The 27,621-nt window shown below is 42.3% G+C and overlaps 1 protein-coding gene across 3 annotated transcripts in view; it reads right to left on the bottom strand.

Moving 5' to 3' along the window:
• Positions 1-9,407: 9,407 nt before the first annotated feature.
• Positions 9,408-27,621, bottom strand: part of LOC110502600 (sodium/calcium exchanger 1) — a 185,143-nt gene continuing 166,929 nt past the window's right edge. For 2 of the 3 annotated variants that reach the window (XM_021580767.3, XM_021580769.3), the window contains exons 6-7: positions 18,961-19,236; positions 9,408-13,593 (exon numbers count right to left, since the gene is read on the bottom strand). In XM_021580767.3, the coding sequence (XP_021436442.1) occupies positions 13,217-13,593; positions 18,961-19,236 (653 nt within the window). In that variant the 3' untranslated portion in view covers positions 9,408-13,216. The remainder of the gene's footprint in view (positions 13,594-18,960; positions 19,237-27,621) is intronic. The other variant, XR_016491005.1, reaches the window with a different exon arrangement.

Below are 27,621 nucleotides of genomic sequence, written 5' to 3' on the forward strand. Positions count from 1 at the left end.
ACATTATCTCACATTTCTTTTAGACTAACATTTCGTTTTCAACAGCAGGGATTTGTATTAACCTTGCTGTCTGTCCTCCGACATTTGCAACATTGTTTCAATATTCCAAATTAATCTCCAGCTGTCCCATAGTAATGAACAGGTTGGATATCAGGACGAGACAGACAGGCAGGCAGCGTTTCTCAGCCAGTCAAAATCATGAATCAGCTGGCATCATTTTTATGAATATTGAAAAAAGGTAAAACGAAACAAAGTGCAGCTAGTTTGCAGTCTTTCCAGCTTCAGTTGGAAATTATTGCATTAGCTGTGCTGTTGGCTAGCTCCTCTGAACAACAGTGTCCTGACAAGAGAGCACATTTTCTATGCCGGACAAAATCGCACCTCATTAGCTCACTAGAAAACAGCTTAAACAAATGCAAATGCCCCTACTGTTATACTGCCTGCACCGTTTGACGTGACTGTAAGTTAGCTGTTGTTGGCTTGCTTGCAAGCAAGGGATACGAACGTTGCCAGTATGGCAATGGAACATTTAGAACAAACGACTAGGTCACATCCATAGATAAAGAACAAAAAGAGTGAAAGACTGGGTCGCCTGCAACCTACATTCAGAAAGACTGTCATGGTTAGGAGCATAAAGGACACTACCTAAACCATTTAAACTGGACCAACCAGATCACTTTTTTTTATGGGAATAAAAATTGTCCGACTTGCGCCTACATGTTGACTGTATAAACATGACAAACATCATGTGATCAAAGGTCATGAAGCTTTGTCTGCAGTCGACGGCAAGTTCCCCTGACTTCAGCCCTCAACTTCGGTCTACAGTCCACTCTGTTTGTTAACTCCAACACTGTGGTTCTTTTACACCACTGAGTGTTCATTTAACTCCTGAATCAGGACTTGAAATGTTACCCTGAAAAAACAACACTAGGTAACACTGGGAAATTTGCTGTGCAACTGTATTATAGTGGTATGTTTTACAGCATCGTAGCTCTACTTGTCTGCTCTTCACTGCACTGTAAAATCTGTGTGATGTATAGCCCTCTGCTCTGAAGTTCCGCCTCATTTCCTCGCTCTGTAGCGAGGCTCGGCCTATATCTAGTCATGTGCTGCTTAATGGTTGGATCCTACTGATGCAGCTATGAGGCGAGGAGGCTTAATCATTCTATGTCATCATAATCATCCCACATCCAGAGAGCAATCTGCTATGCCAAAAAGTCAGGGCCAGTGACCTGGAAGAGATTGGAGCCTCTTGGCCCTGAATGGGAGATTGTGCATTGGTAGTAACAGAGACAAATTACAATGTTTGCCCCAATTGTTCAACATTATTCATGCATTTCCAAGGCAATGGAGCCAATAACGGCATTACAAAAAAAGTTGTAACACACCATATATAAAAACGGAACTCTTAAAGGTCCAATGCAGCCATTTGTTCTCAATATCAAATCATTTCTGGGTAACAATTGAGCACATTACTGTGTTGGTTTTCAAATAAAATGGTCACAAATAAACAAAAATTGCTTCTTAGTAAAGGCCAATTTCTCAAGTAAGAATTTTGCTAAGACTGTCTGTGGTCTGAGTGGGGAGGGGAAAACTGAAAATTAGATGATATTGGCAGAGAGGCTGAAACTCTCTTTATTATTGATGTAACCAGCAGAGGTGTGGACTCGAGTCACATGACTTGGTCTCGAGTCACAAATATGATGACTTGCAACTCGACTTTGACTTTAACACCAATGACTCGTGACTTGACATGGATTTGAGCCTTATGACTCGACCTGACTTGATACCCTCCTCAAGCCCAAATACTAAAAATGATGCTATTTAAAAAAGTGTGCAGCGCATCAACTCTTCATTTAACGGATTACAGTTTGAATCGGACAGCAGCCAATCAAATTGTGCCAGCTGAGAAAAGGTTGTGCGTGGCAGTGCAGAGGAATGTCGGCGGGTGAATTCAGATGGAGCCCTTGCAACGATGATACCCAAAATTATTATTTTCGGATATAAAGACAACGCTCTATCAACAAAAAACGGATTGCAACTTGCAAAACACGCAGGAAGAAAATTACAGACGGAGGCGCAACAATTTCCAACTTTGTTCGACATTTGAAGCTGCACATAGAACGGTAAGTCATGGCTAATATAGCCGACAGATATATATTTTATTACTTTACTGGTGTATCATGTAGGCTAACATAACGTTAAATCAATGAGCCTCCACACAGTCAGTCTGTCACGTTCTGACCATAGTTCTTTTGTGTTTTCTTTGTTTTAGTGTTGGTCAGGACGTGAGCTGAGTGGGCATTCTATGTTGTGTGTCTAGTTTTCCCGTTTCTATGTTTGGCCTGATATGGTTTTCAATCAGAGGCAGGTGTTAGTCATTGTCTCTGATTGGGAACCATATTTAGGTAGCCTGTTTTGTGGGTGGTTGTCTTCTGTCTTTCTGTGTCTGCACTAGACAGAACTGTTTTGTTTTTTTCACATTTGTTGTTTTGTATTTTGTAGTGTTCAAGTTGATCGTCTTTATTAAACATGATGAACACTAACCACGCTGCGCTTTGGTCCTCTCCTTCGTCCACAGAAGAAAGCCGTTACACAGTCAGTGCGGGAACATGATCATTGCACCCAAGATTGAGCTACAACTGGCTAGGCAGTCGGTAGCCTAAATCCTGCCTGATGTTACTGCTGTTCCTAAAACCATTGACATACGTTAGCCTACTGTAACCACACACAGAGAGAGTGTGTGTGTGTGTGTGTGTGTGTGTGTTAAGGTTGGGTGATTGTGTACAAGCCTACATCGCCCGATTGCGCCCCATAGCAATCCTTGATAGTCGATCACTGTGGGGGGGGGGGGGGCAACCATGTATTTCCATGGAAATATAACGTTTAATTGGAAAGTAATAAATATATAGATATTTTTAAAAGCATTCATGATTTGCGTGAATGTAGTATACTATTACTCTTGTTAAAAATATGAAATGGTATTACATTTGGTGAAGAGCACATTATGACTTGTTTAGGACTCTAAGTTTTGGACTTGAGACTTGACTTGAGACTTGACTCGGACTTGCCTGTCTTGACTTGGGACTTGACTTGGGACTTGAGTGCTAAGACTTGAGACTTACTTGTGACTTGTAAAACAATGACTTGGTCCCACCTCTGGTAACCAGGCAGGCCAAAACTCAATCCCACCACAAAAGTCTGACATTTCAGGTGGTCTTTTCAAACAACTCATACACTAAAAGGGCATTATCATAATTTTCACAATTTCACAGTATTATTCCAACCTCATAGAGGAATTATATATATATAAAAAACACAGGCAAATTGCATGTTTGACTTGGCCTTTAACAAACTTTGACTGCAACGTTGTATATCTGACATGAACTGTTTTCAATACTGTTTAGATGCCTATGGTGACACAGCGTATCTGGGTCTTCTACTACCTCCATTCGAGACCCGGGTTTGGGCTTTTCTGGCTCAGGGAGGACTTCACTAGCCTCTGAACCACAGGATCAAAGGATCCAACCTCTCCTGCTACACCATCAGTATTTCCTTCCCTTATCTCTGTTTTAATGTGTTGTACCACTGCTGTCTTTGGCCTAACCCAGAGGCAGAACTTCAGGGTTTGTCTCAGTCTTAGAGCTGTGGTCAGCAACCTGGCACTGGGGGAGCAAGAGACATTTAAATAGTTTCGCTCTGTAAGAGACCCAGCTTACTCAAACCTGGCCTGGCTTTCTAGCAAGCAATGTTTGGCATTTCCATCACACAAATGCCATTTGGTCCGAGGACCTTGAGATATGGGGGGAATGATAGCCAGTCTCAGCTCAGCTATAGGGGCTGGTCTGTGACACAACAGTCTGCCTTAGGGGCCTGTCAACCTTTCTGGGATTAAAACCAGACCGTCTACTTTCCATTCAAAAGAAACAAAGTAATACAATAATAGAAGTGCAGAAAACTGTCTGAAGTTGAAACAGAAATGGAATAATTTGTCACATTTCCTGTACAACCCCCGATACAATAATTTTTGTGCTGACTAACTGGCTCTTCTGTATTGATCCTTTCTGACGGTGAATGTTTCTCTTTTCCAGAGATGACATTTATTTCGACTTGTCAAACAGACGTCTGCGCTTCCTGTAGATAAAAACCTGGACGTCCTTTGAGGTGCCCATTTGGAAATCAAAAGTGACAGCCGAGCAACCCGCACACAAATGAACAGGGGAAGTAACGCCTAATGAATGTTAATGCAATGGTAATTACTTCAGAAACACTTTTTTTTTAAATGGGGACAATGAAACATGACAGTATTCGTCAAGTTAGCAACATAAAATGTTGTGACAAACGGGAAAACAATTGTGTTGCTTTTCAGCTCTTTCTGCGCATTGTGCATTCACACGTCTTCACACCTGTGTTTCTTTCTTCGAACATGTCTCAGAAAGACTGGGGAAATACTTCAGTACCAATAAGACAGGAAGTAACTCTCATAACATTACCAATAAGACAGGAAGTAACTCTCATAACATTACCAATAAGACAGGAAGTAACTCTCATAACATTACCAATAAGACAGGAAGTAACTCTCATAACATTATATGACCGGAGATCTTTCATCTCATAGCCTAGTTAAACAAATAAAGGATTCATTCAAAAAGACAAACAATCAGTGGGTCACACCTTCAGTCCTTCTGACACACTCATTATCCCTCTGACACACAAGTATGCACGATGAAGTGTGATAAACATCAACAGAAAGGGAAAATAAGCTTCTATACACATGATGTATTACTGTACATCATTGTAACCTGCAAGGGAGTGGTTAATGTAGACATTGTGAAAGGATCACATTAAAATGAAACTGTTAATTGTATATGTAAATTATTACAGATAATGAATGCTCTTCACATCTGAGACATAAAAACAGCATATAAAATAAACAAGAGAGCCCAATGAGATTTTTTTCTTTTTTTGATAGAGTTAAATCATACTTCAATAATATATGTTAAGTATATTTCAAATAATTGGAACACTTAAATACATTTACTGTCAATTTTATTATTTTATTAGCATATTAGCATATTAGCATATTAAATACATTTAAAATGATCTAAATGAGGACACTTTTCTGTACTTAAGTATATTATATATTAGATAAAGAGCAAAACAAATATACTTTCAAAACACCTTAAGCACATTTTTTGTATATTTCTCATAAATCCTATTGTATACTTTTACAAATGCACTTCTACTCATTAACCACATTAGTTATTGTAATTAGCCATGTACAGGTTACCTTGATTGACCAAGGCATCTTCTCAGCCAATGTTAACATGCTATTTACAAAGCTGTTGTGGCAGGAGCAGCATTTTAAAACTGTTTAGATCAGCTTTAATGTTGCAGATAGATTGTGGCTTCTATCAATGTAATTGTCTGCAGCATTTCCAGTCCCCCAAATATCTTTTGTTGTAAATATATAAAGAAAATATTGATATTTAATTATACATTTTTTCCTTGATTATTTTCCCTTAACCCTACCACCCCTCCCTTAATTAATGGACAACAGCATTTAGGCTTCTACTTCAAGCTTATACATTACAGTACATTCGGAAAGTATTCAGACCCTTTGACTTTTTCCACACCTGTTAATTGAAATGCATCCAGGTTACTAACTCATAACGCTGGTTGAGAGAATATATTTTGATTTGTTTAACACTTTTTTTAGATACTACATGATTCCATATGTGTTATTTCATAGTTTGTCTTCACTATTATTCTACAATGTAAAAAACAGTAAAAATCAAGAAAAACTCTTAAATTAGTAGGTGTGTCCAAACCTTTGACTAGTACTGTGTGTTTTGTTTGTTTTTAGTCCCATCCTTAAGCTACCCTCAACCCCTCCCCTCTATCTCTGAAGACCATCCAGTTTTGATTTCTATTTGCCATATATTTTTCAACTGTGCTGTTTCACAAAAGTTCTGAACCTATATACATTTTACAGACACAGTATATTTTACATCAGTTATCTTATTTTTTGTCCCAGTCTTCAACTCCACTCAACCCCTCCCATCTATTTTTATTTTATTTTTTACTTTAGATTATTTGGCAAATATTTTTTTAACTCTTCTTGTAAGGTCTACACTTGTATTCGACGCATGTGTCAAAAAAAGTTTGATTTCACAAAACAAACAATACCTCTTAATGATAGGATGCAAAGAACTGAAGTAAATAGTGTGTGGTAATGACATACAGGTGTGTGAACAGGTGATTAGAATTCAGGTGATTGGGAACTGGAGAGTGTTCAGGGGATCTAGGTGTTTGGGAGTGTGAGCTGGAAAGTGAGCTGCGTTCAGGGGATCTATGTGTTTGAGGGTGTGAGCTGGATAGTGAGCTGCGTTCAGGGGATCTAGGTGTTTGAGGGTGTGAGCTGGATAGTGAGCTGCGTTCAGGGGATCTATGTGTTTGAGGGTGTGAGCTGGATAGTGAGCTGCGTTCAGGGGATCTATGTGTTTGAGGGTGTGAGCTGGATAGTGAGCTGCGTTCAGGGGATCTAGGTGTTTGGGAGTGTGAGCTGGAAAGTGAGCTGCGTTCAGGGGATTTAGGTGTTTTGAGAGTGTGAGCTGGGAAGTGAGCTGCGTTCAGGGGATCTAGGTGTTTGAGGGTGTGAGCTGGATAGTGAGCTGCGTTCAGGGGATCTAGGTGTTTGAGGGTGTGAGTTGAAAGCAGACGTTACACCCGAGTCAAATCATGCTAGAAACACCATTGGCAGCAATTACAGTGATGAGTCTTCTTGAGTAAGAAGAGCTTTACACACCTGGATTGTGCAATATTATACATTTATTCTGTTCATAATTCTTCAAGCTCTGTCTGTCAACATGTTGGTGCTCATGGCTACACAGCAATTTTCAAATCTTGACATCGATTTTCAAGCAGATTTAAGTAAAAAACTGTAACTTGGCCACTCAGGAACATTCACTGTCTTCTTGGTAAGCAACTCCGGTGTAGATTTGGCCTCATGTTGTAGGTTATTACCCAGCTGAAAGGTGAATTCCTCTCCCAGTGTCTGTTGTAAAGTGCTTGGCTCATCCCATTTCTTTTTAACACGAAAACCTCCCCATATTTGCCGATGTCCAGCATACCCATACCATGATCCAACCAACACCATGCTTGAAAATAAGGCAGCAGTTGCTCAGTAATGTGTTGTGTTGGATTTGCCCCAAACACAAGGCTTTGAATTTAGGCAAAAACATATGTTTGCAGTATTACTTTAGTGCCTTGTTGCATACAAGATGTATGCTTTGGAATATTTTTTATTCTGTATATTTGTATTATTATTTTTACTCTGTCATTTAAATCATTATTGTGGATTCACTACAATGTTGTTGATCCATCCTCAGTTTTCTCCCATCACAGCCACTGAACTGTTTTCCAATCATCCCTGAGCAGTTTCATTCCTGTCCTGCAGCTCAGTTCCGAAGGACGAACGTACTGTGTCTTTGATGTGTCTGGGTGGACCTGTTCATCGGACGTGCTACCTTGTCCCGAACCTGCTGTTTTCTACTCTCTCTCTCTACCACACCTGCTGTCTCTAACTCTGAATGATCAGCTTTGAAAAGCCAACTGACATTTACTCCTGAGGTGCTGACCTGTTGCACCCTCTACATCCACTATTATTATTTGACCTTGCTGGTCATCTAATGTTTGAACATCTTGGCCATCTACTGTTACAATCTCCACTCGTCACAGCCAGAAGAAGACTGAGTTCCTCTATAGGTTTATTCCTAGGTTCCTGCCTTTCTAGGGAGTTTTTCCTAGCCACTGTGCTTCTACATCTGCATTGCTTGCTGTTTGGGGTTTTAGGCTGGGTTTCTGTACAGCACTTTGTGACATCGGCAGATGTAAAAAGGGCTTTATAAATACAAATGGATGTATTAATAAGTAACCCACAGCATAATTATTAACTTAACCATGCTTAAAGAGATATTCAATGTCTGATTTGATATTGTTATCGATCTACCAAATCACTGCCCTTTTATGAGGCTTTCGAAAGGGTCCCTGGTCTTGAAATGGTCCCTGGTAGTTGAAATTCAATACTAGACTGAGGGACCTTACAGATGTTGTATGTACGGGGGACAAAGGAAGGGTTTGTCATTAAATCGTGTCAACCCCTATTATAGTCCATATAACATATTCTGTGATTTGTTAAGTCAAATGTTACTCTTGAACTTATTTAGGCTTGCCTAAACAAAAAGGCTAAATACTTTTATAATGACTATATTTTAGTTATCCATTTTTTATTAATTTTCTTTTTCTTTTGAATTTCTTTCCAACTTTGACATTACAATAGTATTTGAGTTCATTGTTGCCAACAAATTACAATTCAATCAATTTGGATCCCACTTTTTACCACAATAAAACGTGAATAAATCCAAGGGTATGAATAGTTTTGCAAGGTACTGTATACTTATAGTTTAGTTGATTACTCACATGCAGTTTCAGAAAATGTTTTATCCATGCTTCAATTTAAAAACAAGTGTATTTTGAATGAATATACCAAATTACAATTTAAGTGTTTGAAATGTTAAGTGTGCGTTTAAGTTTAATGATAGTGAAAATATAGTATACTTAAAGACTGAAAAACAAGGAATTTAAAGTACACTTTTAATAAGTGTGTTGAAGTATAATTATATTATATTTATAGTATACTTAAGATGTACTAGAAAAATACATAATATTTGAAGTATATTATTACATTTTTTGTATATTTAAGTATACATTCATATACTTGTAATATATTAAAATATGTTTTTAAATTCCGCTTGGGAGAGACAAGAGATTGAAAGGGGAGAGACAAGAGATTGAAAGGGGAGACAAGAGATTGAGACAGAGAGAGAGAGAGAGAGAGAGGGAGAGAGAGAGAGGGAGGGAGAGAGAGAGAGAGAGGAGGGAGGGGGAGAGAGAGGGAGATAAGGTTCTCTCTCTGCTACAGTAATCAACACTATTCTGGGAGAGGCAAAGTGTGGTGCCCAATTTCACACTCAGGTTGATTAACAGTTTCGCTGTTGAGTGGCTCTGTCCCAGACTTCCCAGTAGTGAACTCTCTATCTTTTAAACACACTTCATCCAGCTGAGGGAAACGTCTCCTAAACACGCACACACACACTTTTGAAGATTTCACAACCTGCAATGTGACATAGAGAGCACTTCATTCCAGGTGCTCTTGTGTTTGGAGGCTAGAGCGAAGAATGACATCAACATGTGGATGGACACTGGATGAACTACAATTTGGAAGCATAAAGGCGACTCATTTTTCTGATGTATTTCAACAGTTTTAAGAACACTAAAATGTACACTAACATCACAGCACACTTCGCTCCACATGCAGACCCACAAAACAACTCCACTCAAGGGTCTTTGAAACAGGGTATTCCAAACTTTATTTTCTGTGTTAGAAGTGTACCATGTAGAGTAATCACAGTTAGTGTAATGTCTTCCTATTCGTTTGTGCGACACAAAGAAAAAACACAGACGACACCAACAAAATAAGACAAATTCATGATATTCTATCAATTAGAATCAAACAAAATCAAACAAAAAGACAAAACAAATAGCAAACTAAACCCTGTTAAAGAGAGACAGCAAGGAAAGGACAGATCGAGAGGTGAAGGTTGAGAGAAACTTAAAGAGGAGAGAGAGAGAGAGAGAGCTAAACAGTGAGAAAGTGCGAATGCAAGGAGGGAAAAGAAAGAGAAAGTGAAATATATTAGAACCCTGAAAAACGACGGTCCATCTGAGCAGTGGGCGGTGGTGGTGTAAATCAGATGACGCACCTCAGGTACCAACAGACAGACAGACAGACACTGAACAGGGACAGCGACAGATAGGCAGGTACAGTACCGGCCAGCCAGAGAGACAGATGGCTGGGCACATACCAGGTTGACAGACAGACAGATCTTGAGTTGAAGAAGGAATCCACCCCGCATGACGAACTGACACACTTTTCAGATATCTAAGACGAAACACTGCTCAGCACGGAAGGAAAAGAGAGCGAGAGCAAAACAAGCATTTAAGCAAACTACTTCTCCAAAAAGGCAATATTTGTCATTCTTGAGTTTAGTCAGGGTTTTAAAATAAATATGTAGAATTCACTAAGATATGTGGAGGTATCAGACCTCTCTCTGGTAACAATGTACAGTATATACACATATTATCTCTTCAATGACAAAATAGCCTTTACTCTGTCAAATAATACAACCAGCCATGTCATTATAAGCAAGCATTGTCTTTTGTACAAATACCCATGCAACTCCCTTAAGATACGCAACTCGTTAAGTTCTCACCCTCATTCAACAACAGCAGATATTGCCTTTTTTAAATTTAATGTGCAAGTTACCAAATACATCATTCAACTTAAAATAAAACATTAGGTTATAGTACATTAAAAAAAAAAGTCAAAACCTATACAACATTCAAACCTCCGTCAACATCAACGAATGGGATACTGCTTAGTATATACAGACATGTTATCATTCATGCACAGTGTGAACAAGTAGCACATTAATTAACAATTAACATTCCAAAATATGGACATGGCATGTGGGCAGGGTAGAGGACACAGAGAGATGCTGCACAGTCACAGTGCAGACGTACACTATAGCAACACATGCTGGGCAGGAGAAGTCCTTGTGCTTCACTGCACCAGTACACAATGTATGGCTGTACTTCACATGTTCTTTCTTCCTCCTCCTCCTCTTCTTGTCATTTGTAGTTGGTTAGTTGAGTATTAGGGTTGGAGGAAAGGTCTTTTTATTAGTATTTCAATGTCATAGTAACCTTTTCAGATCAGAGAAAGGTCATAATGTATAATCATGTAACAGCAGAGTCATCGTCAGCATATAAACAATGTCATCCTTTTCATTAGAATCACGGGAACCAGTGCAATGTTTTTCCTTCAATTCGAAACATCAACCCATCTCCACGAAATGTGAATGTTTTTATCCAAATTTGGAATTAGAAATGTTCTGTTTCGGTCAAACAGGCTTTAAGTACCGCACAGGGATCTTTTTGGTGGTGTTAAGAAACGTCAGTGTGTTAGAAAACACACTCATATTCTGGCTAAGCTGTTACTGGAGTTTCCATTAGAAATAGTTCCCTTTGGCAAAATAGGAGTAAACTCCACTTGGCTTCCATATAAGTACTTTAACCTAGATGGAACCTTCTCAGGGGCTGCAACTTCTGTGGTGAGAAATGACAAGAACGAGACTAAATCTTAATTTTCTAAACCAAACTACAACTATGATTACTTTTACTTCATTGTTACGTTACACATCAAGTATAGTGTATTAAGCCAACTCAGTAGGAAACTCGGGGTATTCATCAAATAATGTGGACCGTCTTCCTCTTCCACACACTGACCTGCCTGATGTGTCTGAACTGGACGCGGAGTAACAGTCTTGGATGTAAACCCTTATATCTGGGGACTGGCAGTTAGATGGATTCAAAAGATTGCATCATTAAGACAAAAGCCTTTACCTCAGAAAATAGAAAATAGTCAGTCAATGTATTTCTCACCAGCTTCACTTTGAACTTCTGTAAAATGTCCCTATAGCTACTGTATTTCTCACCAGCTTAATTTTGAACTTCTGTAAAATGTCCCTATAGCTACTGTATTTCTCACCAGCTTCACTTTGAACGTCTGTAAAATGTCCCTATAGCTACTGTATTATAGGAACCTTTTAATCTACACGTCTGTCCACCATTACAATTTATGTATTTTATGTTTAAGATATTGTTTATTGAAATATTCCATTTAATGTTTTAAAAAATGAAGATGTGCAGCTCAGTGGAGAGAGAAAGAGGGTTTAGTGTTGAGGGGTTTATGATAGGGGTGCTGAGGGTGGGTTTATGATAGGAGTGTTGAGGGGTTTATGATAGGAGTGTTGAGGGGTTTATGACAGGGGTGTTGAGGGTGGGTTTATGATAGGGGTGCTGAGGGTGGGTTTATGATAGGGGTGTTGAGGGTGGGTTTATGATAGGGGTGTTTAGGGTGGGTTTATGATAGGGGTGCTGAGGGTGGGTTTATGATAGGGGTGTTGAGGGTGGGTTTATGATAGGGGTGTTGAGGGTGGGTTTATGATAGGGGTGTTGAGGGTGGGTTTATGATAGGGGTGAGGGGTAAAGGGTTTCTGGTTAGGGTTAGTGGTTAAGAATTGACTGTAGAGCCCTTGAGGACTGAGACTGATAAAAAGACCAGTCTGGTAGGAGCTTAGACACAAAGATAGAGAGAAAGAGCCAATAGTGAGAGGCTGCTGAAAGATGTGTAGCCAATGGATGAAGCTAATGCAGAGGGCGATCCAGTACAGTCTCTCTGCATTATATTGCAATTTGAATCAAGCATGGTAGTGGTGAAACCCCTATTGACTAAACTGGAAATGCAATCTTGGGATAGTTTTGAAAATGATAATGTAAGTTGACAACGAGTTATCTGATAGTTAAAATGGTAACGCTGGCCATTCAATCACGATACGGCCTTAAAGGTAAAAGTATGCTAAACTCCTTTAACACAACTACATCTACAGCAAGATAAAAGAACAGAGGAAACCTAATCAGATGTTCTACTGGGGATCAAACCGAGGGTCAGAAGGTGGTGAGCAGCTCTTGCAGCCTGGCCCTAACTGAGATTTATTAAGACTAACACACAGACAAGAGACTTTCTTCAAAAGTACCTGTTACTCCCCACCCACTATGCTTGCGAACAGCCGTATCTTTGTTTCTTTTGATGTTCATGCATATACATATCAATAATGGTGGTATGGGAATTATTAAAGGATTTCACTCAAATGTCTAGTGTTAAGTTTGAAATGAGCGCCAGGCGTCGACGATGCTGTTTCTATAGGGTTGCTGGGTAGGGAGAGACATAACAAACAGCTACACACACACACACGCACACGCACACGCACACACACACACACACACACACAACTGTCATTCTACAGACTTCAGAGGTTTCTCTGTCCCAGCGCTGACAGGCCTCTCCTCGCCTGAACAACCAGTCTCATCCCTTATTAAGCACTAGGGGAGGGATCTTTCACTTCTTAAAAGGGGGAAAGGGTGGGGTGGGTCGGGGTTATTAACGACAAGAGAAAAACGTTTTTCACTGCTGCTGTTTCCTCCTTCTTGTCTCCGGTTAGCTCTTCTAGGGCCTTCTTAAGTTTGTAGCTGTTTAGAAGGCCCTGAAGTGGCAGTAGGCCTCCAGTGAGGAGAACAGAATGTACAGCAGCCACAGGCTGACAAACAGCATGGTGGTCAGTATCTTGGGAGTCCGCGGACCCCCCAGCTCGCCACCGATCGAAGGTCGCCGCCGGTACATCAGCACTCCCACGCAGATGAACGCAAAGATGGTGAAGAGGGTGACGGAGAAGGCCAGGCTCCCTGGGTCTACCTTGAAGTCGTTGCCCTTGGAGTTGTGGTAGATGGCGGCGATGGACCAGGCCACGCCGATGCCCAGGAACACGTTGACGGCGTTGCTGCCCGTCACGTTGCCGATGGATGCATCAGCATACTGGTCCTGGATGGCTGCCACCTTACTGGCAAAGGTGTCTGGAAGAAAGGGAAGAGAGGATGCAGGGGAGGAGGGTGTTGTGTGTGTGATTCAATAAGGATTGGGAAAATGTTATTGGATTGGGGGAATTAATGGTGATGGGGTATGGGGCAGAGGGTGTGGGTAAAGGGTGAGAGGCAAAACAAAAAAGCTCAATATTAATTAAAAGTCTAAAGAACACTGAACAGCATTGTTTCATAAGACATAATTCAATGTAATGTCTGCAGACTATAATCAGGGAGCGAAATGGTCTCCATTGCAGGGACAGGAGTTCCGTCTCAGCAGAAGTCATCCGTCTGGGTCTCTTTCCCCCAGACCCAGATCAATACCTGAGGCAAGCACACAATCTTCTCCATAAATGGCCGGCTATGTGTCTGGATTTAAACAGTCTGCTGTACAACAGCAGCCCAGCAGGAAGACACCATTACATTTCTGGAGTGGAGCCAGCTGTTTATGCTAAGTTGCAGTTACCTTGCCAGGAGAAAGTGCTTTCATAGAGAGTCAAGGAACCCAGTCTAATGTTTGAGATGTCTTTCATTGGCAAGTGACAGAGCACTCTGTTTTATTCCCATTTCTGTCCCTCGGTCCCTCCTCACTTCCTCTGTGCACCCTTCCCTTTTATTTTCCTGGTGCCCGAGATTTAGCGAGGGAGGCCAGGTTGAGACAAATTACTCCTTAGGGTGACTCCATTCACTGAGCTGGCATCAGGCTCTAGCCAGCTGGACATGATACCATGGTCATTGGCCTCGAGTGGCACTATTCACTGGGAATCTAGCTCTGCTGACTTCAACATGGCACAAGACGGGCACCGATATGGGCATACAAGTGTGGTCATTACTGGACCACAATAGTGAATAAAGTATCTGTGGTTGATTTAGAACAGATGCTGAGCAATGACTGGTCTGAGAGCTGTAACGTGTAACTGAGGAAGATTCATCACTTAAAAATAATCCATCTCATGTCCAGTGACTGGATAGTACTCACAGGGACTTGTCCCTTGATCCCATGCCTGCCGACTGGCCACTCTGGCCACTCTGGCCACTCTGGCCACTCTGGCCACTCTGGCCACTCGGGCCTTGTACTGGGCTGGAAAACCACTGGACCAAGACCCAGGAAGAAATACGATTGAAAAACATAAAGTAAATGTATAACCCATTTTTTATGTTACATCATTTTTGTGCATCTCTGAGCAATGTTCTATCATACGATGCAAAACTCACATGAAAACATGCAATGACCCTGGGATTCGATAGAACATCACTCAGAGATGCACAAAAATGGTATAACATTCAAAATGGGTGAATTGTTATTTTAAGTACTGGAGCTATGTACAGAGTCAGGAAGCAGCCATCCACACAACAGTTTAACTGAGATATTCCTCTATTTATCTCTTTCTGTCTCTATGAATAAATTGATTGGTTAAATCTTCTTCTGGCCCATGTATTGTTCAATGACAGTTCTTATTATTTCTTGTGTGTTTTTGTTCTACCTTGTTATTTGTGGTATTCCATTGTTATTGATGACTGCATTGTTGGGTTTAGAGCTAGCAAGAAATACATTTTCACTGTACTTGTGCATGTGACATTAATACTCGCAACGTCTTCAATCTTCTCTCTACAGAGAATGCTCTAGCTAGCTGGATAGTGTGGTGTATTTAGATGTCTGTGGGAGAGAGCGAGAGAGAGAGAGAGAGGGAGAGCTGCAGTACAGTAGACTGAGCCAGGCGTTGGCAGTGCAGCAGTCTTTGTGCGGCAGACTGGACAAAAGGCTCTCTCTCTCTCTATGATAACAGTGTGGTCAGATCCCCTGAGCAGAATGCAGGGTGAGGACAAAAGCAGGACGGACAGAAAGACACGGGAGAGAGCTGTGGAGTGGCGAAAGGCTGATGCAGAACAGACAGGGGTTGCCTTGTAAGTGTCTGCACTAATCATCATACTGTGCAGCTTCACTGAGAAAGGAAGGAGAGATGGAGGGAACGGAGGGAGGGGAGGGGACACTGGGAACGCCGCAGCCTCACAGTTCTCGACAACACAAACCAGAGCATCTATAGAAAGGGACATGCACGCAAGCACACACACAACAGGGTGGGGACTACTGCAGCTACCCTTTGATACGGGAGGGGCATTTGTGTAGCGAGGAATGTATGACTGTCGGACATAGAATTGCACAGTATGTACTGTCAGATGAAATAGAGAGATTGTTTGTCCCTGCATGGTGTATGTGTGTGCTCGTGCGTGTGTGGGCTGTGTGCTTGTGTGTGCGCAGTTTCCAACCCCAGGCAGTGATTTCCAGCACTGCCACACACACACACACACACACACACACACACGCACTGTAGTCCAATTGGCGGCTGTGATTGTGTAAGGATAGTGTGTGTGGGCAGAGAGAGCATCTCTGTGTGACTGTGTGGTCCTTCTTCTTGCTCCTCTCTATCCTACACCATATATTCAATCTCCTCTGCCCTATCAAGACCGTATACAGCAAAACCTGGCTCCTCTCTACCTCCAAGATAATGGCTTTTCTAAAGCAGATAGAAGAAGGCATAAGCTCCTGAGACTGTTTTACACCTCCCAGTTCCATCTCTATGATAAGAGCTTGCCTGCTAATCACTTCCTGGCTGTGACATCACACAGTCACAGTGGAGACTGTTATCTTTGACAAGCCCTACAATCACCAGCCATTTAACTGCCTACTACACATCTGCTGCTCTCTCCGGGCCTATTAACATGCAGCAGCTTCCTCTCTCTGCTGCAGCTGTCGTTAATAGCTATATCGGTTAATATGGCAATTGGGCCTCCATGGCCTTGTCCGTCACTGCTCTCCCTTCCTGGCAAGGCCAGGAGGAAGTGATGGTGATGACGTCACTTCCTGTGTGATGGGAGTGTTCTCACATGACTTGATGCTCCCACACTCCCGCTATCCAATCATGGTTCTAGTGAGTCAGGAAGGACAGTAGCGAGCTTCTCATTTCTCTAGATATGTTAGGAATGTCTGTGACAGTGCACCCCGTAAGCTATCCACACCTCCATGATGAATATCATGCTCACGCCTACAGACGGCGTCTTGGATTGATCTATCAGCCATTGGCTGGCAGCCATTGGCTGCCATTGGCTGTTTGCATAGTAAGGCCCCTATAGGAGGAGTAGTCCATAGCACTAGAAACAATGACATGTACTATAGGTTCGTGGCAATAGCAAGACACCTTTAAAAGTCTCTCTACCTGCACTGATAAAGAACAGGGAGAGAATTTCTCTAAATACCCAGTCGTTTTCCATCACACCTTCAAAGTGTATCAACCTAGCACAGCAAGCGCACGAACCAGAAAGACTCCACTTTGTGAAGTAGTAAACGTCAACACAGAGGTGGCAGTGATATTTGGCCAGAGAGAGAGGGACGTGACAACAGCTGGACCGATATTTAGATCCGCAGCTTTCTGAGGAAATTCTCTTTTGTGTATATATATATATTGTGTGTGTGTGTGTGTGTGTGTGTGTGTGTGTGTGTGTGTGTGTGTGTGTGTGTGTGTGTGTGTGTGTGTGTGTGTGTGTGTTTTCTGTATATACAATACAAGGGTCACTTTTGTATTGCATGATTAAATGCAGAGATTTACATATTCTCCTCAGTGTGCTCTTTATCATACTTAATTTTGAAACACACACACACACACACACACACACACACACACACACACACACACACACACACACACACACACACACACACACACACACACACACACACACACACACACACACACACACACACTCTGACCTCCCTCTGATTTACTTTTATATGGGCTGCTGATGTTCTTCTCTGGCTCACTAACCATGACAAACGAGGCTCATTGAGACGTGTGGCTGTGGCCTTTGTGCCTTTGTATTGACTATAATTACAGTGGGGTGAGAGGTGTGGTGTGAGGGCTCCAGCAGGGTCCATTTACACAGCAGCACAGCAGCACAGCAGCACAGCAGCACAGCAGCACAGCACTACGGCGGCTAATGCTAGCTTAACCCCCTTGGTTATTGTTATCGCTCCTGTGTAGAGTAATGCATCATATTCTAAAGGGCAGGACACCGCACAACACCTGATCCCCATGAGAAATGACTCAATACTATTGAACATGGGTGGCGAAGCAGTGCAGCGGTGTGTGTCTGTGTGAGCATGGTGAGGCAGGGAGGCAGGGTTCAAATTAGGAAGCCACTACGTGTGTACTCTGTTGGAAAGTTACCCATGCACACACAACATGCCTTGTGCAAACAAACAGAATGACAGACACAAAGAATATTGACTGCTTGTACTGTTTCTTTACACATCTTTGCCCTTTGTGCTTGTGAAATGGGGTTTAAAGTATTGGTGAAGTGAGGGGAACAGTGTTTCAGGAGTAATGTCTAGAAGTGTCAGAGCGGTGAGTCCTGAGTGAGTTACAGTGGCTGGCTGGTCAGCAGGTCTGTGAAGCAGCTCAGTGTACAATACATGAACTGAGAGCTAATTAGCTAATTAGCTAAGCACTGTATCAGTCCCAGTTGAAAGCTATTAAGCTGTGTGTGTGTGTGTGTGTGTGTGTGTGTGTGTGTGTGTGTGTGTGTGTGTGTGTGTGTGTGTGTGTGTGTGTGTGTGTGTGTGTGTGTTTGGCTTCACATCTGAGTCACTGCCCATCTTCTGCCTCTAAAGACATCAGCCATCTTCTGGACTAACCCACGCCTGACATCTCTCCTACTAGCAATTACTCTGTTTCAACCTTTTCCATTCCATACACTTATGGTTGTGCAATAACACTCATCATAGGAGTGTGAGGTTTATGCCATGGTAGCTGTGAGGGGTTGAACTGATGTTCCATGTGTATTTATTTAGGCTCTTGTTCAACCCACTCACTTGTATACGGTGATGTTAAGCTGCTCAGGAACAGAGCATCGGCCACTAACTAACATGTCATGTATACATGTAGCAGTATCTAGCTGGGGTGTAAGCAGTGTAAATGAATGGTGGGAGGTGAACACTGGACACTGGGAGTGTTCGGAGTGATTAAGGGCTCAATTCAATCCGTATCGCGGAAGTTCAGCGCTATGGCGCGATTGAAATGTAAAGGTAATTTCAGACTGAGCTGACATACACAGCGTTTACCGTGATTGCAGTCTCTGCCAACGCGAGAACATCGCCTTTACATTTCAATCGTGCTGTAGTGATGAATTTACGCGATATGGATTGAATCATGCCCTAATTCTAGAGGACTTTTGTAGGAAAAACGTTACCGCAATTATTACATAGTAGTACATCTAGGTTAAATGCTACTGTAAAAGGAGTGCTACTGTCAACATTACAAAGCAAGTACATCTAGCATAAACACCAGGGTTAGTTTATAATATTACCTGGCACGGAGGTCCCCAGGGCCACGAACACCACGGCGGTGACAGAGTCCTTGAGGCCCACGGTGCAGCCGAAGTGGGAGGCCAGGTCCCCGATGAAGGCTGTGAGCAGGCCGATCATACAGATGGACACCACGAAGCAGGCCCAGCCGTTCCAGTAGTCTGTCGGGGGCACGAACGCAAACAGAACCTTCCAGAAGACGGTGAGGAAGTGCATGACGTAGTCGAAACAGGACGGCAGCTTCTCCTCGCCGCACTCTTCATCCTCGTCATCCTCACCTGGCCGAGAGAAAGAGAGAGGAGAGGGGGACGAGGAGAATGAGAGAGGAGAGGGGGATGAAGAGAACGAGAGAAGAGAGGGGGATGAGGAGAAAGAGAGAAGAGAGGGGGATGAGGAGAAAGCGCATGATGTTAAGGGATCTGAAAGGGTGCGATTGTTTAGTTGATGTATTGAGACAAATTATATTCCTCAAAAGTTTACTGAACACCAGACTATATTTTGTGAAATAAGCGAGCCAAAGATATGATTTGTGATGATGATGCTTTGCTGCTCTTAACATTGGAGCTAATTTGTCAGAGTGTAATCATAGCCTGAGGCTCGGACTGGAGCCAATCCTCTCTAACAGGTACACATCATCTTTGTATGTGTGTGTGTGTATACACACGGACACACATCTTTCTAGACATACAATATTAATCTGGTATTTGACCATCATAATGATTGCATTACTAATGGCCTGAACCACAATCTCAAGGGACCAAAAGAGCCATTTGAACATGTTCACATTGTGATGCACTGTAAAAGGGCAGACAAATTGCACAATGCCTTTTATCTGAGAAATGTCAAAAGCTATTTTCCATCACATTTTTAACAAGGCAAATTCAAAACACAGAAAAGTCTAACACACACACACACACACGCACACACACATACATACATACATACATACATACACACACATACAAGTGTGTGGCTGTAGAATGTTCTCAGCTTGCTTTCTTTCTCAGAGAGAGAGAGAAAGAGAGAGTGAGTAAGAGAGAGCGAGAGAGAGAAATAGAAAAGGCGTGAGAGAGAGCTCAGCAGTGGGCCTGTGTGAGACATAAAAGTGATGTATCTCTTTTTTCACACACACACACACACACACACACACACACACACACACACACACACACACACACACACACACACACACACACACACACACACACACACACACAATCCACTATAGCAATATGGTGTTAAGTGCCTTTCTCCCACTCTCTCCACCTCTCTCTCTGGTCATTTATTGCAAACTATTACAAACTACAAAGGGAAGCATAGCCACGAGCTGCCCAGTGACACAAACCTACCAGATGAGCTAAATTACTACTATGCTCGCTTTGAGTCAAGTAACACTGAAACTTGCATGAGAGCACCAGCTGTTCCGGACGACTGCGTGATCACGCTCTCCGTACCTGACGTGAGTAAGACCTTTAAACAGCAATGTTTTTGAAACAGCTGAAATGTATAGACATTCCCCTAATATGTGAGTCTTGTTTTATAGAGTTTTTACCTGAAATTGCAGTAACAGCCTATTCTGAAATTGTCACAGTAGATGCCGGCTGCACTGAGCCACATAAAACGATGGAAGCTCATCCCCCACCAACAAAAACATGTCAAATGCAGATCATACAAATCGGATGTTTTTTAATTTGTAACATTGTGTGGTGATTTCAGAGGAAGCACCACAGGTCCCAGAGTGGAGGGGGGGGAAATAGTTTTTCTGGGGACTTTTTCTTCATCTGGTAGTAGGCTAAACAAACCAACTCCGGACCCTAGTTGTAGAATAAGACATGGTAAAATATATTGTTGTAAAAAAAAAAAGGTTTTATGTGGGCTATGATGGGACCAGATTATTTTTCAAATCAGGTCGTATGATTTATATACAGTGCCTTGCGAAAGTATTCGGCCCCCTTGAACTTTGCGACCTTTTGCCACATTTCAGGCTTCAAACATAAAGATATAAAACTGTATTTTTTTGTGAAGAATCAACAACAAGTGGGACACAATCATGAAGTGGAACGACATTTATTGGATATTTCAAACTTTTTTAACAAATCAAAAACTGAAAAATTGGGCGTGCAAAATTATTCAGCCCCCTTAAGTTAATACTTTGTAGCGCCACCTTTTGCTGCGATTACAGCTGTAAGTCGCTTGGGGTATGTCTCTATCAGTTTTGCACATCGAGAGACTGACATTTTTTCCCATTCCTCCTTGCAAAACAGCTCGAGCTCAGTGAGGTTGGATGGAGAGCATTTGTGAACAGCAGTTTTCAGTTCTTTCCACAGATTCTCGATTGGATTCAGGTATGGACTTTGACTTGGCCATTCTAACACCTGGATATGTTTATTTTTGAACCATTCCATTGTAGATTTTGCTTTATGTTTTGGATCATTGTCTTGTTGGAAGACAAATCTCCGTCCCAGTCTCAGGTCTTTTGCAGACTCCATCAGGTTTTCTTCGAGAATGGTCCTGTATTTGGCTCCATCCATCTTCCCATCAATTTTAACCATCTTCCCTGTCCCTGCTGAAGAAAAGCAGGCCCAAACCATGATGCTGCCACCACCATGTTTGACAGTGGGGATGGTGTGTTCAGCTGTGTTGCTTTTACGCCAAACATAACGTTTTGCATTGTTGCCAAAAAGTTATATTTTGGTTTCATCTGACCAGAGTACCTTCTTCCACATGTTTGGTGTGTCTCCCAGGTGGCTTGTGGCAAAAACGACACTTTTTATGGATATCTTTAAGAAATGGCTTTCTTCTTGCCACTCTTCCATAAAGGCCAGATTTGTGCAATATACGACTGATTGTTGTCCTATGGACAGAGTCTCCCACCTTAGCTGTAGATCTCTGCAGTTCATCCAGAGTGATCATGGGCCTCTTGGCTGCATCTTTGATCAGTCTTCTCCTTGTATGAGCTGAAAGTTTAGAGGGACGGCCAGGTCTTGGTAGATTTGCAGTGGTCTGATACTCCTTCCATTTCAATAGTATCGCTTGCACAGTGCTCCTTGGGATGTTTAAAGCTTGGGAAATCTTTTTGTATCCAAATCCGGCTTTAAACTTCTTCACAACAGTATCTCGGACCTGCCTGGTGTGTTCCTTGTTCTTCATGATGCTCTCTGCGCTTTTAACGGACCTCTGAGACTATCACAGTGCAGGTGCATTTATACGGAGACTTGATTACACACAGGTGGATTGTATTTATAATCATTTGTCATTTAGGTCAACATTGGATCATTCAGAGATCCTCACTGAACTTCTGGAGAGAGTTTGCTGCACTGAAAGTAAAGGGGCTGAATAATTTTGCACGCCCAATTTTTCAGTTTTTGATTTGTTAAAAAAGTTTGAAATATCCAATAAATGTCGTTCCACTTCATGATTGTGTCCCACTTGTTGTTGATTCTTCACAAAAAAATACAGTTTTATATCTTTATGTTTGAAGCCTGAAATGTGGCAAAAGGTCGCAAAGTTCAGGGGGGGCGAATACTTTCGCAAGGCACTGTAAATACAATCCATCTCCCTAGCCATATTAATACAACCCATCTCCCTAGCCATATAAATACAACCCATCTCACTAGCTGTATAAATACAACCCATCTCCCTAGTCATATAAATACAACCCATCTCCCTAGCCATATAAATACAACCCATCTCCATAGCCATATAAATATAACCCATCTCCCTAGTCATATAAATACAACCCATCTCCCTAGTCGTATAAATACAACCCATCTCCCTAGTCATATAAATACAACCCATCTCCCTAGCCATATAAATACAACCCATCTCCCTAGTCGTATAAATACAACCCATCTCCATAGCCATATAAATACAACCCATCTCCCTAGTCGTATAAATACAACCCATCTCCATAGCCATATAAATACAACCCATCTCCCTAGTCGTATAAATACAACCCATCTCCATAGCCATATAAATACAACCCATCTCCCTAGTCGTATAAATACAACCCATCTCCATAGCCATATAAATACAACCCATCTCCCTAGTCGTATAAATACAACCCATCTCCCTAGTCATATAAATACAACCCATCTCCATAGCCATATAAATACAACCCATCTCCCTAGTCGTATAAATACAACCCATCTCCATAGCCATATAAATACAACCCATCTCCCTAGTCGTATAAATACAACCCATCTCCATAGCCATATAAATACAACCCATCTCCCTATCCATATAAATACAACCCATCACCATAGCCATATAAATACAACCCATCTCCCTAGCCATATAAATACAACCCATCTCCCTAGCCGTATAAATACAACCCATCTCCCGAGAAAGCTAGAGAAGTGCCTGTTGAAAAGATGTGCATTAGGATGATAAAGAATGCACTCATCCAGTGTAGGTGAGGAATGCTTTACATCATTTGTGTCAGGGTTTATCTGAGAACCCAAAGCCATGGCCTCAAATAGCCTGCCCTGTGAAGAACTGGGACATGAAGTGACTCACTGTTAGTTCCTGAATGTATCTCCTACTGTAAGGAGTTCCACGCATCACCATCAATCATTAAGTTAAACATAGGGTGTGAAAATACTCACTACATACATGGAACTGAGAGAAGCGAGAGCGAGATTTACTGCCACCTGCAGTTATGGAATGTTTCCTCACAAGTATAATTCATTGGCTGATATATCCTGGTGACCTGGATGAAATTATGTGGTCCTTCCTCAAGTCCCACCCAGTTGACTACTTCAAAATGGTCAAGTCCTCAATGGCGCTGCCCATGCCAAAACAGGTCTCTCTCTCTCTCGCTCTCTATCTCTCTCTCTCTCTCTCTCTCTCTCTCTCTCTCAACTCTGTAATGGAGCTCAGTTTCCCTGTCCTTAATTTTACAGGCACGCACATACAAACACACACCCCACATACAGAGAGGAGTGTGGAGGAGGTGGTGACATCAGAGCCAGTCTGGAGGGGGCGTGTGTCTCTAATGATAATCTTTACCCCTGACACCTCCTCTCATCTGTCCTTTATCCATCATCTCCCCTTCCCACTCCTCTCATCTGTTTATCCATCACTCTGTTACACCTCCTCCCTCCTTTCCTCTTATTAGTCCATCTACTACTCCTTCACACCCCTGACACCTCCTCTCTACTTTCCTCCCTTATCATTTTCTTTAATCTGTCTATCGACCATTCATTTCGATCTATGCTCTCTACCATCAACCCCTCTCCTTCCTCCCTCTACATCAATTTCTTTCCTCCTTCCCTCCTGGTTTCTTACCGCTCATACTGTATTAATCAGACCTTCCTTCCCATGGAGAGGTAGAGAGGAGGAAGTAGGAGGGAAAAATAGAGATTGCAGTAGGAAGGAGAGAGAGAGAGAGAGAGAGAGAGAGAGAGAGTGAGAGAGTGAGAGAGAGGCTATTCTAGAAGGAATATTCAGCAGGGAAGTGAGTGGAGTAATAAAGTAAGCCAACAGAGGGACATTACTTTATAGCCTGAGCGGGCTCTGCGGCTCACATCCCTGCCTGTGGTTACTCATCATTAAACACACAGTTATGAGAGAGAGGTTGATGGAGATAAATGTACTCTGTGTTCTACTGCAGATATAATACAAAATTATATACATATGTGCAGCACAGTGTGTGCCAGTTTTACGCACACACACAGAGAGAGAGAGAGAGGGAGAGAGAGAGAGAGGGAGAGAGAGAGAGAGAGAGAGAGGGAGAGGGAGAGGGAGAGGGAGAGGGAGATTGAGAGAGAGAGAGAGAGAGAGAGAGGGAGAGGGAGAGGGAGATTGAGAGGGAGAGGGAGAGAGAGAGAGAGAGAGAGAGAGGGAGAGAGAGAGAGAGAGAGAGAGAGAGAGGGAGAGGGAGAGAGAGAGAGAGAGAGAGAGGGAGAGGGAGAGGGAGATTGAGAGGGAGAGGGAGAGAGAGAGAGAGAGAGAGAGAGAGAGAGAAAAGCATACAGAAAAAAATGAATGGTGGTTACGCCCTTTCAAAACTCCCACTTTACAGTCTTGTCACACACACATCCACTTAATGCATCAGTAAACAGGCTGGCTTTATCTCCTGCGGCACCACAACACACCTTGTCTGAGGAGAATTGTCCATTAGCCACGGCCACCTTAACCCCTGCCTGCACACAGCCAGCTAGCGCCTGCTGGTGTCTAAAGGCTTTTAACGGATGGTTAATGGTGGTTAAGTGCTCGTTTTTTAGATGATTTCAGGGTCAACAAGTACATTCATTAAATCATTTGAAATGCTGTTGAAACGCTTATTCTGTCCCAGGTAATCTCATACACATAGAGGTTAACATTAACATACACATCATATACTTTCACTACAGTATGGATTTCGTGTGGATTTCTGATTCGGACTAACATATTCCCTGGTATAGTTAAACTGTATCCACTGGAATCAATTCTCTTGAGTTGAGCCGTGGCTGTCGCTAATAGACTGATTCTCTCTCTCTCTATCTTGAATTTCCTCACAGGAGGAGGATAATAAACCATTCTATTCCTTTGACTAGATCAGCGCTTCCTGTTTGGACTTAGGGTTCAACTCCAGACCAACAACATCCAAGCTAATGTTTGTCCCAGGCTGCCATCTGTCTGTCTCAGCAGGTAGCTGTGCTCTGAGTCCCCTAGGTCTGTACCTTGCCAATTAAACTGAACCCTGTGTGGCACGTGTCAACAAAGGTCAGATAAGGTCAGGCAATGTCCTCTGTATCGCCACATACTGTAGTAGTGTGTGTGTTTAGGTAGTGTGAATAATGAACATTGCTGTGATGATCACACCTTCTGCACACACAGCATACGCTACAGGACACATACACATTCACACAAATTACTAGTGCTGAGCGATTAACCGACATTTCATTTTTGGGGGGTTATTAAACAACTAATTGACCAACGCCAGTTAAATGATTTGAATTACATTAATGTATTTTTTGTGAGCCCAATGCAATGTTTCTCTAGAGAGAAATAAAATAATTCAAGAGAGAAATCAGGTCAAGAACTAGAATTTCCATTAAAAAGCTCTACAATCATTGTAATGTCATTATTTCATAATGCAAATGTAAAGAAAATCAATAATAATGAAACCGAAAACTGTGATTATATAATTTATTTTTATAACCGAACCAAAACCGAACCGACCTCAAAAGTCACTAATCGCTCAGCAATATAAATTACACACATCGACTCGAACACACATTACAGACGCCAACACACACTGTGGTGCACAGACAGAAGTAAAACCATGAATAGGGAAAGAGAGAGAGAAAGAGAGCGAGAGAAAGAGATGCTGTAGAAAGAAGGAGGAAGAGAGAGTGTCCAGTGTGTCTGCAGGTAATAACAGGTTGTAGGTGACAGTGAGAGGTCATTAAGGAGGTGTTCATCTTCCCATCATGCCCTATAGGAAGAGGCAGCCAGCTCCAAACCCAGCGGAGGCGACATTAAACTGAGCACACAGGACCAGAGCACTACATTCATATTCAACTTTACAGTGCCTTCGGACTAACATATTCCCTGGACCCCTTGGCTTTTCCCACATTTTGTTAGGTTACAGCCTTATTCTAGAATTGATTAAAATGTTTTTTTTCTTCTCATCAATCTACATGCAATACCCCATAGTGACAAAGCTTGAAACAGCTGTATTTTGGGAGTTTCTCCCATTCTTCTCTTCAGATCCTCTCAAGCTCTGTCAGGTTGGATGGGGAGCGTTGCTGCACAGACATTCTCAGATCTGTCCAGAGATGTTCGATCGGGTTCAAGTCTGGGCTCTGGCTGGGCTACTCGAGAACATTCAGAGACTTGTCCCGAAGTCACACCTGCGTTGTCTTGGCTGTGTGCTTAGGGTCGTTGTCCTGTTGGAAGGTGAACCTTCATCCCAGTCTGAAGTCCTGAGTAATTTGCTCCATTCATCTTTCCCTCGATCCTGACTATTCTTTCAGTCCCTGCCGCTGAAAAACATCCCTAAAACATGATGCTGCCACCACCATGCTTCACTGTAGGGATGGTGCCAGGTTTCTTCCAGATGTGATGCATTCATGCCAAAGAGTTCAATCTTGGTTTCATCAGACCAGAGATTCTTGTTTCTCGTGGTCTGAGAGTCTTTAGGTGCCTTTTGGAAAACTCCAAGCGGGCTGTCATGTGCCTTTTACTGAGAAGTGGCTTCCATTTGGCCACTCTACCATAAAGACCTGATTGGTGGAGTGCTGCAGCAATGGTTGTCCTTCTGGAAGGTTCTCTCATCTCCCCAGAGGAACTCTGGAGCTCTGTCAGAGTGACCATTGGGTTCTTGGTCACCTCCCTCCCTGTCACCTCCCTGACCAAGGCCCTTCTCCCCCTTCTCCCCTGATTGTTGTCTGGGCGGACAGCTCTATGATGAGTCTTGGTGGTTCCAAACTTCTTCCATTTAAGAATGATAGAAGCCACTGTGTTCTTGGGTACCTTCAATGCTGCAGAAATGATTTTGTACCCTTCCCCAGATCTGTGCCTTGACATAATCTCGGAGCTCTACAGACAATTCCTTCAACCTAATGGCATGGTTTCGAGTCTCATAGCAAAGGGTTATGTAAATAAGGTATTTCTGTTTGTTAGTTGTAATACATTTGCAAAAATGTCTAAAAACCTGTTTTCGCTTTGTCATT

The sequence above is a fragment of the Oncorhynchus mykiss genome, chromosome 23 (genome assembly GCF_057628025.1).
Source record: "Oncorhynchus mykiss isolate SJ-2025 chromosome 23, ASM5762802v1, whole genome shotgun sequence".
Lineage (NCBI taxonomy): Eukaryota > Metazoa > Chordata > Actinopteri > Salmoniformes > Salmonidae > Oncorhynchus > Oncorhynchus mykiss.